Source organism: Vicia villosa, linkage group LG7 (genome assembly GCF_029867415.1).
Source record: "Vicia villosa cultivar HV-30 ecotype Madison, WI linkage group LG7, Vvil1.0, whole genome shotgun sequence".
In the NCBI taxonomy this organism is placed as follows: Eukaryota; Viridiplantae; Streptophyta; class Magnoliopsida; order Fabales; family Fabaceae; genus Vicia; species Vicia villosa.
In genome coordinates this window covers 100,915,402-100,928,350 of record NC_081186.1, presented here as the reverse complement: position 1 = coordinate 100,928,350, position 12,949 = coordinate 100,915,402, and the positions used below count along the sequence as shown (strand labels likewise).

The following is a 12,949-nucleotide window of genomic DNA, read 5'->3' as shown; positions in this document are numbered from 1 at the left end:
AAAAATAGCATAGACTCTACAAATTTGACAAATGGCGAACTTGCCAAAAAACTCCTTTTGCTTTATTATATTTAATGATATTAAAACAAATTAAACGGATTTAATAATAATTGATATTTTGGTGGGTGTGATATTGATTTTTATGTGATTAAGTTCAAACTTGAAAGATTCTCGTAAAGCTATATATAGCACGTTAGGATATAGCAAATCCCAAACACATTCATAGCCCTTTCGTTATGCATCTTCTTCATTCTCAAAACGACACAGTTTCCACTGTTATTTTTCTCCGAAATCCACCGCCTTTCTCACCGGAACAACTCACACCACCGCCTATTTTACCGGAGGAACTCATCAGAGAGATCCTCTTGCGGCTTTCGGTGAAGTATCTTGTTCAATTTAAGTGCGTTTGCAAATTATGGAAAACCCTAATCTCCGACTCCCAATTCGTAAAGAGCCATCTCCAAATCTCACGCATCAACAGCCAACAGTTGGTCTTTTCCGTTTTAGAAAAACCGTACAAAATCGCATCTTACTCTTTGGAACCATTATTTGAAAACTCATCAACCCCTATTGAACCTGTTACCTTCTGCTCCATGAAGAATAGCAAGAGGTGTATTATAGGTTCATGCAATGGCCTGCTATGTGTCTTTCATAGCTATCATAATACTGTCGAACTGTGGAACCCTTCTATCAGGTTCAAATCCAACAAATCTCCACAAGTTGTATCGCGCGATTGGCTTATCATGCAATATGGCTTTGGATATGATCAGGTTAATGACAAGTACAAGGTGCTATTAGTTGCGCGACATAAGCGTGATTTTACTCAATCTTTGACCAAAATTTATACTTTTGGTGAAAATATTTGGAAAACCATTCCCAACTTTTCCATTAGGCCTACTAGGAGGATAGGAAAATTTGTGAATGGCACTCTGAATTGGATGGTATATAAAGGTGGTGTTCATTCTAATCAATTCATGATTTTTTCCTTTCATGTAGAGAAGGAGACTTATAGGGAAATGTTGCTACCTCAAAATGATGGGCCAATCTATATGCGCTCACAACAGAATCTATATGTTTTGAATAATTGTCTTTGTATGAGGGATCATAACGGTGTTGTGTGGTTAATGAAAGAATATGGTGTTGTTGAATCATGGACTAAATTGATGATTCTTCCTATACTGAAGAATGCTCCTTGTTTCGATGTCCCCTTGTTCATTTCAGAAAATAGTGTTCTTTTCATGAGAACATGGTCTTCTTCCTTTCACACATTTAACTTCTTTAATAATGGTGCGAATGAAACTTCTTTTGCTGAACCCTGGGACATTTCAGAGCAGGGTGCTGTTACTCTAATACCAAAATCGTCTTCCCAACTTGTCTTATATAATTCAGATATTGACCAGTGTTATCCTTTGATAGTTAAAACTAGCACAATTGGGCTCGACCTACATATTCATTGTGAAAGTTTGGTATCACTGCAATGGTAAATCACTGCAATGGTTAAATAAAGTCACTGCTTTGTTGGAACTCAGTTAATGTTGGCAGGAGTCTTCTTTTTGTTCTACGTAACAAAAATTTAGAAACTATATAGTTCATGTTTTCAATGATCTTCTTTTTGTTCTATTGAATTTAGAAACTTTTTTTTGTTATGTTGTTACAATGAACTTAATAATCTGATCTCTGAATTAGTATATTGCATTTGATTTAGCGTTTCCTTTGTTTGGATTTGAATTAGTAATTTAGCTAGTGTGACTTCAATCATATTTAGTGGTGATGGATGAAACCATGCCTCTCAAAAACCCTCTTATGCTAAACTCCATTATTTTTTACATATTGTACTCTGAAAAACATTGTTTTTTTCTTTTCAAGCAAACAAAGTATACATAGAGAGAGTAGTATATTATTTGTCTATTTTGTCACCTTATAATTGAGTGTAGAGTAATTTTGACCCTCTCCTTGGTATGAACTCAAATAAGGGCAAATAGTTATGGACTGACCACAAGACTATGATTTTTTTAAAGACAAATCAGGACAAATAATATATTTTAAGATAAGGTTTTCACCTCCTCAGCTAATAAAAAGTGTAGTGCGAAGCACTAGTGCGGGATGACGAGTCCTCTTCGTAGTTAAGTTCACTTAAAAAAACTAAAGCCACCTAATAGACCAACATCGTATGAGATTAAAATCTTATCTATATCTTTATGTCTCCATTTTCTTCATTATTATAATTTTGTTGGTAAAAAACACACATTTCAAAAATATGTGACATATATTTAATATTTATTTGACTTTATACACATTATAAAATTATAGTAATAGAGGTTATTCCATGGTATAGCACATTTATCATTAGATTTATCTAAAATATCTCTCACAAGTTTCAAATCATTTCTTTTTTTACTCCAGTAAACATAGTTCGTCTCCTCTATAAGCTTAAGCAAATGTTGTATCTCACTTCTTGGACTTCTTATCTTTGCTTCTATCACACTCATATGCTTGAATACTTGCGTGATTCGAGTGACATTTTTGGGATCTCGCTCTTGCAAGGAAATCAATATGTGTTTAGACGGAACATATCTCTTTGTCAAATCAGCAATATGTTGCCTCTCATTTGTGGTCAACCTACCAACAAAGTAATGACCTTGTAGTCTATCTTGTAATCCATGATTATGAACTCCACATTTACATCAACCTTCCATTCAAACTCATCTTTTGTCGAAATCGACCTGATTTTGAATGGACATCCACGTCTCTTAGTCACACTTTGAGTGTCACTTTTGTCCTTGTATTATCTCCCTTTATCGCAACCAAATATCACTTTGTTGCTTCTTCTTCTCTTGCCTATTTCGGTGTCTGAACGGGTGATAATAACAAACATTTTATTGTTGATTTTAGTCTCTTAAATCCATCGGACAACCTCTTCTTGTGTAACGAATCTTTGAGTAGTTGTGAATGCATCAGCGGTATCTCCAACTATCTCTTTTTTTGGCAAATCTAGAGCGAAATTTTCATACCTAAAAATATACAAATTTTTTTTTTAAAAATATTAAAAAACCATTCCGGAAGAGTTAAGCAAAGACTTCCGGTTTACATCAACAGAGTTCTGGAAGATTTTAACAAAGTATTTCATTTTAGTTTGAACATTTTCGGAACGCTTTGTTAAAGTCTTCCGGAACGCTGTTGATGTAAACCGAAAGTTTTACGGTTAGACATAAGCGGTGTTGATGAGTGATATGTGATTATATTCATTAATAACAAGTTCACATGCTAGATTATTTGAATACAAATGAAATAGGTTAATGAAATTTAATCTTGACATGTTTCTTTAACCATTAAATTATTAATCTTTTACCCTTGTTACATACTTTTCATGCAATTGGTACCATTCATAACCAAAATCCTTACAAGCCTTAACTTAAAATCATATTAACTGTGGAACGACAGTGATGTTGGGTAAAACTTTAGCTTCCGCATCATTAGCTCTACAAAAGAGAATATTGTCATCAGCAAAAAGCAGGTGAGATATTTTAGGGTCTTGCTTACCAAATTGTATACAAAGAATGAGGCCAATATGCTGATTATGATTTAAGTGACTAGACAAAACCTCAACATAAAAGATGAAAATGTAAGGGGATAGAGAATCCCCTTGTCTAATACCCCTAGTAGGATTAATCCAGTTCGAGTTAGAACCATTGACCAATATAGAGAACGACAGAGTTTTAATACACTTCATAATAGTCATGATCATGTTATTTGGGAATCCCATGGTTTTCAAAGTGTTTTCAATAAAAGGCCACCCTAGCCCGTCGCAGGCCTTAGACATATCAAGTTTGTATGCCACATAGAGCTTGTTGGAGCTTTTGTTTTTTGCCATCGTATGAAAATCCTCATACGCGAGGACAATGTTATTCGTTATGTCTACCCGCGATAAAAGCGCTTTAGAAGGGCGCTATTATAGTGCCCATGTGAGGTTTGATCCTATTAGAAATCATTTTAGTGATGATTTTAAGAACTTGTTGCAAAGGGAGATATGTCTATAATCGTTGGTGGAGGTCGCATTGACCTTTTTAGCAATTAGACAACTATAGGATTGATTAAGGTTAGAGGCATTACCATTGTGGCTGAGAATATTTAGAGCCATCTGAGTAATATCCTTACCAATAGTCTCCCAATAGTGTTGATAGAACGTGGCATTGAGGTCATCTGGGCCAAAAGTAGCGTTACCTTTTAGCTGCAGAATAATTGTTTTAACATCCTCTGCAGTGTAAACCTTATGCATATCCTAGTGTATGTCATGTGTGATTCAATGTTGTATGTGTTTGAACGTCTCTAGAATGTGCTGCTCATTGGTTGGCCGTGAATAATCGGGTAAAGTGATATTGGATATTTTTTTATGTCGTCATTGGTCTTATAGCTATTGTCGTCTTCTCCTGTTATGTGCAGAATTTTGTTTTGCTTCCTACGTTGGGAGGCCTTTAGGTGAAAGTACTTAGTATTTCTATCTCCCTCTTTGAGCCACTTACTTGCTTTTAGCACGTTGGCTCCTCCAAATTTCTTCATTTTGAAACGATGTATTCAATTAACTATTTTAATTTCAAAGCAATTTGCTAAGCTTCATTATTGTTAGGTATAAATCGATTTTTTTTACGCACATTTGCAATATTAATCTTTTGAGCGGATGCTAATCACAATGGACAACAAAATTCTCATTCAAAGATTTGAAAATATTGTAGGCTCGAGATTAAATTCAAATTCTTATTTTTAGGTTAAGTTAATTAGACTTCACTATTGTCGTATATAATAATTATCAAAATTATATTTTTTGAAATATAATTTTTATATGAAAAATAAATATTTTTAATAAATTACCATAAATTTATTCCATAAATATTACCCTCTTCAATTTAATTCTTAAAACATATGTAAATATAATAAGTAGTTTTTTTTTTTTTTTTTACTAAATAGGCATAAACTTCATGAATTTAAATTTAATTTATGCTATTAAAATGAAACAAGTAACATGAAATTCTTTTATATATTTGAAGAGTTTTTTTTTTTTTTTTTTATATATTTGAAGAGTTTAATTGCTATGCACTATTAGTGTAAAACTTTTTACACAATCAATACATCACAACCACTTAATTATATCAGTTTAAAAGAAAGTAAAGTAAAAATCAAATACTTCTCACAAATTAACATTTGTGATTTACTAGTGTAATATTTTTTTACACACCGTGTTTCAATTAAATTCATATTTGAAATAATAAATCAACAAATTTTATATAGTAGTTTAGAAACTATTTACTTAATTATGTACTATATTTTAAAAAAATTAATTGAAGAAAAATAATGACAGTTTAATGATTTCCATCACGTATTCACGTAGCTTTTTGTTATCTAGTTTCGTCCGTTTCAATTTCATTGTGGTTTAAATATGAAATAGAAAATATTAAATTAAAAAAATTCCCTAAAATAAAAGAGCGAAATCCAAAATTAAAAATTCAGCGCTTAAATTCAAATAGTACGAAAAAGGAAAACGTAACTTCCTTATATAGTGGGTGAAAATAAAAACCAACTTCCTTATATAAATGATTATCTGGTAACAATTCATCACTCAAGAATTCATTCTCCTAGGGTTTTTCAGGATTATAAGGGTTAGTGGTTTTTTCAAAGACTTTGAATCAAAGTTTGTGATTTTTTTCTTGTATATGTATTTAACTTTACTAGATTATTGTGTTATTGATCGTTGATAAACACCATGCATGAAACACAGTACTAATTTGCTTTGGTTTTACGTTGATAAAAACAACTCTTTTGATACCTTATTTACGGCAAACATAATGTTTTTTTTATACCTTTGATTGATACCTTTATATATCACGTAATACAAAATTGTAGGGTTTATCAATTGTTATGGAAAGTACTTGTAGTAAGCACTTATATATGATAAGTAGTTTGTTTTCTCTTCATGAAATTAGGTTTTAGGTTTTCTGAATGTTTCTGATGAATGGAAGTTTATTGCAGGATTGAATGTTACTCTTGGATTATTGCAGCTACTGAATTTGATTCAGTAACAGTTACTTTGCGACACTTGATTTTGCAAAGATGAGCAAAATGAGTGCACAGAAAAAACACATTGAACAGATACGTAGAGAAAAGTACTCCATCGGTGGCAACGCAAACCCTTTGACTAAGGACCTTCACCAAGCTGTCATGAATCTCTCAAATGAACTGTATACTAGAGATGTTCATTTCCTCATGGAACTCATTCAGGTAACCACCCAACCTAGTCGCATCGTTTTTCTTATTTTTCTTTTCTTACATTCGTCTATACCGATTCAGTTATATGTTATATTGTCAAATATAGTTCATATACATAACCTTTAAATTTTACTTATATATAGAATGCAGAAGATAACCACTATAGTGAAGAAGTGAATCCAACGTTGGAGTTCATCATAACTTCAAAGGACATAACTGCTACTGGTGCTCCAGCCACTTTACTTATTTTCAACAATGAAACTGGTTTTTCTCGCCAAAACATTGAGTCTATCTGCAGTGTTGGACAGTCAACAAAGAAAGGCAATAGGAACAAAGGTTACATAGGCGAAAAAGGTATGTTTTGACATTTAATAGTCCTCACCTTAGTTAGACTTAATAAGAGTTGGTTTTACTGTTCCATTAGATTATCCAAATATTTGACATGAGCTCTCGTGTTGATTGAATTTCAGGAATTGGTTTCAAGAGTGTGTTTCTGGTTACTGCTCAGCCTTATATTTTTAGTAACGGTTATCAGATAAGGTTCAATGAGAAGCCTTGTCCAAATTGCAAAATTGGGTATATAGTTCCTGAATGGGTAGAGGAAAAACCAACTCTTTCTGATATAAAGCAGGTATATGGTGCTGATAAAGATTCTCTTCCAGCTACCACAATTATTTTGCCTCTGAAGCTGGACAAGATCGACCCTGTGAAAGAGCAGCTCTCAAGTATTCACCCGGAAGTTTTACTGTTCCTTTCAAAAATTAAACACCTTTCCGTCAAAGAAGATAATGAGAATCCCAAAAAGAACACTGTAACTTCTGTGTCTATTTCAAGCAAGGTCAATTTTGTGACAAGGAAAAACATGAATGCTGAGTCGTACACTATCAATCTATCTGCGGGGGAAAATCGTAGTAATGAAAAGGAATGCAGCTACTTTATGTGGAAACAAAAGTTTCCTGTCAAGTTGGAAAATATGGTGGAAAGGAGAATGGATATGGAAGAGTGTGTTGTCACCTTGGCCTTTCCACAACAGGAGAGGCTTCACAGGGGTAAGAAGACCCGGAAGGTTAAGGTTTTACCAGGGGTTTATGCGTATCTTCCTACACAGATGGTTACTAATTTTCCCTTCATAATTCAAGCAGATTTTGTCCTAGCCTCGTCAAGGGAGACAATTGTCTGGGGTAATAAGTGGAATCAAGGGATACTTGAATATGTTCCATCAGCTTTTGTAAATGCATTCAAAACACTTGTCACGGGAATAGATGAAGGTCCAGTATCCAGTTTGCTTGATATGTTCAGGTTCCTTCCAATTAATGGTACACCTTTAGAGAACTTCAATCATGTGATTGAGAAAATCCAAGTAAAACTGGCTGAAGAAAAAATCGTTCCTATTGAGACATTCACAGATAAGACGCACTTCTATAAGGCGAGTGAAGTTAGCAGGCTAAATTCTCAATTTTGGAAGATATTGACAACGGCCCAAGAGGAAGAAGTGTACTTGCGTGACCTATTTTCGCATGAAGGGATGAAAATCTTGAGTTCTTCATTTGATAAAGGCATGTATGATACAACACTCAAATTTTTAGGCGTCAAAACTGTGAAGTTTGATTGGTATGCAAATTGTATACAGAGTTCTAATCTTTTGGATGGATTATCAGAAAAGCTATATGTTCAGCTTTTACTCTTTGTAGCTAAACATAAAACGAAGCGCTGCAACATCGATAATATTCCGTTGATTAAATATGCGGCTTCGGATGGGTTTCCGTATTTTTTCACTATTGAAGAATGCAAACAGCAGGGTGCAGGTTCCAAGCGAGTAGTACTAGCAGCAGACATAAGTCTGACTTCTTGGTTGATCGATTGGAACAAAGCATTAGGATGTGCTGCTAACCATTTTTTTATGCCAGAAAGCACACAGCAAGCTATCTCGAAATTGTCTTTAAAGAAGACGGATTTGTCCTCAAAGAAGATTTTGTTGGATTGGCTAGAAAAGGAGGTTGAAATTCATACTCATAATGTGTACAATTTTGCAAAAGTCCTCTCTAGTTTTGTCGAAAAAAACAGCAAGCTTTCCATTGCATATGCTCACTTCTTATACCACTCTGTATCAAAGGGTTATTTGTCAAGTCAGGAGGTTGATGATTTATGTAGTTCTATGCCGCTTGTGGACAGGCAAGGGCGTAGAACTAAAACCAGACAAGGGGTTCTTCTGCCTGCTAATGTTAGCAAATGGGCAAACTTAATGGTTTCTAATCCATGGAGAAATGAGAATTATGTTGAGCTAGGAAAGGGGTACCTAAATGCATCTTCTTATGCAGGTCAATCTACAGATTCTGGGGGTCTCATTGAATTCCTCAAAACGCATGTCAAAGCTTCTGACATACCTAATCTATCTCCTCCAAATGCTGGGTTTTCAGCTGCAGATACACCACTTACCAAAGACAATGCCTTTTTGCTTTTGGATTGGATTCGGGATCTAAAGCATAAGGGAGTGCCCCTACCAGAGAGGTTCTTGGAATGCATAAAAGAAGGAAACTGGCTTAAAGTTTCAGGTAGTAGATACATATCTCCTTCAAAGTCATTCTTAGTTGGTTTATCATTGGAAAATTTTTGCAAAATAAATAAGTTTTTATAGTCATTACCCTGATTGACGAGAGTTTCTATTTTTCAGGTAGATACATATCTCCTTCGAAGTCATTCTTAATTGGTTCAGAATTGGGAAAACTTTTGCAAAATAAATCAGTTCTTATAACCATTCCATTGATTGATGAGAGCTTCTATGGGGAAAGAATATATGAGTACAAAGCAGAGTTGGAAACAATTGGAGTGATGTTCAATTGTGAGGAAGCATGTGGATTCATTGGAAAAGAACTAATGTCTCTTGCAGCTTCTAACTCTTTAAGCAGGAATGATATTTTTGTCATGCTTAAATTCATAAAATATCACAGAGAAAGTCTTCTTCCTTTGGATAAATATCTCGACAGCATCAGAAAGGAAAGTTGGCTAAAGACATCTTGTGGTCTTAGGTCTCCTGTTGGGTCAGTGTTAAATGATTCGGCATGGCAAGTTGCGTTACAAATTAGCAATATCCCTCTCATTAATGATGCTTATTATGGTGAAGAAATATATAATTACAAAGAGGAGCTCAAGTTGCTTGGAGTGAAAGTTGAAATAAGTGGAAACTACCAAGCTGTCGTAGAGCATTTAAAATCACCTTCAAATTTGACCTCTTTGACAGCTGAAGCTATTCATTTGATGTTGGAATGCATCAGACACTTGAATGCCCCTGCCCCTATTAAACTCTTAATTTTGCTTCAGGGAACGAGCTGCTTGAAGACAAATCTGGGTTTCAAAACTCCAGGTGAATGTTTCTTGTATGACCGGGCGTGGGGCTGCATATTGGAGGTATTCGATGATCTTCCTGTTATTGATCATACATTTTATGGGGAGAAGATTTTCTCTTACAAACATGAATTGAGGCAAATTGGGGTGGTGGTTGATTTTGTATATGCTATCGAAAAGTTTGCTCTTATCTTCGAAGAAAAGGCATCGGATACTTCTATTAGCAAACAGCAAGTTATGTCCTTTCTCACTTGTTGCAGACGGCTGGAGGGAACCAAATATAGTTTTTCTTCTGATTTGTCAATCGTCATACAGAAAACAAAGTGGTTGCAAACTAGTGTTGGTGATTTCAGGTGCCCAAAAAAATGCATTTTATATGGTCCAGAGTGGGAGTCTATATCTTCTATAGCTTGTCTCCCCTTCATTGATATAGGAATACAAGAATACAAGGCGGAGCTGAAGAGGATTGGTGTTATTACTGAACTGAAAGATGGATTTGGGTTTGTGGCTGAATGTCTGAATTTTCCTTCGGATCCCTCCAGCATTAGTCCTGAAAGTGTGTTTTCTTTACTAGAATGCATCCAGCTTCTAATGCAAGATAGTAAGTTTACAATAGAAGGTGATTTTAGAAAAAGACTGTCCGGAAATTGGTTGAAGACACTTGTTGGTTATAGGCCTCCAGAGAAGTGTTTGCTTTTTGATTCCAAGTGGAGTTCTTTCTTGAATCTAACTGATGGACCTTTTATTGATGAGAATTTTTATGGACCTAGTATTGCATCTTTTCAGAAAGAACTCAATGCAATAGGAGTCATCAATGAAGTTGAGAAGGGGTGCTCCTTGCTGGCCAGTCACATTGAGTCTCTCTGTGACCATGATACTATTGTGAAAATATATAAGTATTTATATAAACACAACTGGAAACCTGAGAAGAAAGCTGCAAGAAAGATTTGGATTCTGGATGGAAACAAAGATGGTAAGTGGGTTGATTTTAAAGAATGCATCGTACATGATCCTGCTAAACTTTTTGGTTCAAAATTTTATGTTCTAGAAGATATCTATCATGATAGTAGTATTCATCTATTTTTCTTCATTACAATGGATGTCAAGAATCAACCTTCAGTAGAAGATTATGTTGAACTTTGGAATGATTGGGGGATGTCAATGGAGCAACTGCCATATGATGCTTGCTGCAAGTTCTGGACATCTATCTCGAAACATTTGAGTACAAATGAAGAGAAAGAACTTGAAAAGAGTTTGATGAAACTACCAACAACATCCGGAAATGATGAAATATTTCTTGTAGACAAAGAAGATGCTTTTATTCCGGATAATATTCATATGAAGAAGCTTTTTGAAAAGGAGAAAGTTTTTGTATGGTATCCTCAGTATAACATGAAACAATTGTCCAAGTCTGAACTATCTGACTTTTACAGAAGAATTGGTGTTAGAAATATCTCTGAGTCACTATGCAAAGAAGAATCATCCTCAGTGAATGATGGTGGTGAACTAAACTATGTTGATCCAAACAACATTTTCAACTTGAAGGGGTTGGTCAAGCTTATTCTAGGCTTTCTTGCATGTGATAGCCTGAAAATGGAACCAAAAACGAGACATGAAGCTGTTCAAAAACTTGTCAACTCGAGTTTCCATGAGGCAAATGAACCAATCAACGTAAGCTATAGTTTATCATTATCATCAGGGGACATCATTACCAAGAAAGCAAACAAACGGGCACGTTGGGAAAGTCAAAATTGCAAGTTTATCATCCATAAGATTGATGCAGTTCCTGGTGAAGCATTGAAATGTGCTACAAGTTTCTCTGAAGCAGTATCTGAAGGAATTTTGCGCGAGAATCATGATCATCTCCCTGCACTCATTGAACTAATCTCATTGGGTTTTGTCCTGAAATTTAAGAGTGAAGAGATTGATTTTCTTATGGATTCAAAGAATCTGCACCTTGACCCTGAGGATGAGGAGTTCCTCAGTTCTGCCTTCCCTTATGACTAAGTCTATTGTCCCTGCTTATTTTTGTTCTTTGAGATTATGTTTTTGTGTTTGTTTATTTAATTTTATATGACTATGTGATTCTGTTTATGACTGAATTATGTAATTAAGTTGTCTACAATATTTGGCTTCCTTAACTTTTATCTTATTGTCGAAGTTTCATTTTCTACTTGTGTTGCATAAATTTGTATTCTATCTTTTTTTTTTCTTTCTCGCTTGGTCAAATCAACGCGAATAAACTCGTGGAACTGGCTAAATCGTAATTTAAATGGCTAGTTTGCTTTTTGTCCCAATGGTATATGTCCCCTAAAAGTTATTTCGAGTAAAAACCTGAAGTGGTGTCCAAGAAGTGGGGTGTAGCTGACTACAGCAGAAGTTCAGATTCTTATCTGGCTGTTCGGAATGATGCGGAGAGAATAAAACAAATCTATTCGCGCAATCAACAGGTTCTTGAAGCCACACTCGTTGTGTCACAATGAATGATATGTTTCAGTTCTGATCTGGTGCAGGAAGCTTCTGACTCTGCTTGTTCTGGTGCTTGGAAGGAACTACTTCAAGTTCCAGCCTAATTTCAAATCACTTTAGATGTAGATTAGTGCTGCTGGTGCAGGGTGATCTATTTAATCGAGTAGTAAATTTCTATGCACTCTCAAATTCATATACTGCTTTCACATGACCTTAGAGTGTGATAGCATTATAGAACTTTGAAAACTGGATGAATATGGGAAACCACTTTGAAAACTGGATGAAATCAACACAGACTCACTATGTCAAATTCACTAGGCAATGTCTGACCCTTGTAGCACAAGTGTGACTCTTGATCATTCTTAACAATATCAAGCCAAAAAGTATCACTTTCTTTATGCCTCTCGACATATTTCTCACTTACTTCATTCATACTACTCCATTTACAATTAATTATTATTATTTATTGAAAAAAGTGATTTAAAATTTCAAAAGCAACACCATATTTTTGCTCTCATTTACCAATTGCAGTTACCATATATTTGACTCACGGACGCTTCACATGTTTACCCCCTCAAAATGTATAAAATGTCAAACGAAATTAAAATATATGCAAACTCAAATACACTTATGTGAGAGAAAACTTAATTGACGCAGTAAGAAGTCCTAAGAAATAACAAGCGCAAACGCAAATCTAAAATAAAACACAGGATTGTAAGCACTAAGCATAAGCTCTAGAGTCCACCAGAAATAAAGAAAATCCTATTGAGCCTTATGACTCTATGAGCCTTAAATCCTTAACAAAATAGAATAAAATAAAATAAAATAGAAATTACTTAAATATTAAAACAAAAAAATTGCTTAAATATTAAAATATTTT

The 12,949-nt window shown here is 34.6% G+C and overlaps 2 protein-coding genes across 2 annotated transcripts; both read left to right on the top strand.

Annotated features, from left to right (window-relative positions):
- Positions 1-236: 236 nt before the first annotated feature.
- On the top strand, positions 237-1,484 carry LOC131619843 (F-box/kelch-repeat protein At3g23880-like). The gene has a single exon (XM_058890892.1). The coding sequence runs from the start codon at positions 237-239 to the stop codon at positions 1,482-1,484; it is 1,248 nt and encodes a 415-aa protein (XP_058746875.1).
- Positions 1,485-5,594: 4,110 nt separating this feature from the next.
- LOC131616186 (uncharacterized) lies at positions 5,595-11,727 on the top strand. Its single transcript, XM_058887450.1, has 5 exons — positions 5,595-5,651; positions 6,022-6,270; positions 6,402-6,612; positions 6,729-8,813; positions 8,930-11,727. The coding sequence occupies exons 2-5, from the start codon at positions 6,103-6,105 to the stop codon at positions 11,605-11,607; spliced, it is 5,142 nt and encodes a 1,713-aa protein (XP_058743433.1). The 5' UTR covers positions 5,595-5,651; positions 6,022-6,102; the 3' UTR covers positions 11,608-11,727.
- Positions 11,728-12,949: the final 1,222 nt, after the last annotated feature.

Excerpts from the sequence above, each read along its gene's own strand:
- LOC131616186 (XM_058887450.1), top strand. The coding sequence starts at position 6,103 with ATGAGCAAAATGAGTGCACAGAAAAAACACATTGAACAGATACGTAGA. Across the intron at positions 6,613-6,728 it reads AGGTTACATAGGCGAAAAAG|GAATTGGTTTCAAGAGTGTG; the intron begins GTATGTTTTGAC and ends ATTGAATTTCAG. Across the intron at positions 8,814-8,929 it reads CTGGCTTAAAGTTTCAGGTA|GTAGATACATATCTCCTTCG; the intron begins GTAGATACATAT and ends TCTATTTTTCAG.
- LOC131619843 (XM_058890892.1), top strand. The coding sequence starts at position 237 with ATGCATCTTCTTCATTCTCAAAACGACACAGTTTCCACTGTTATTTTT.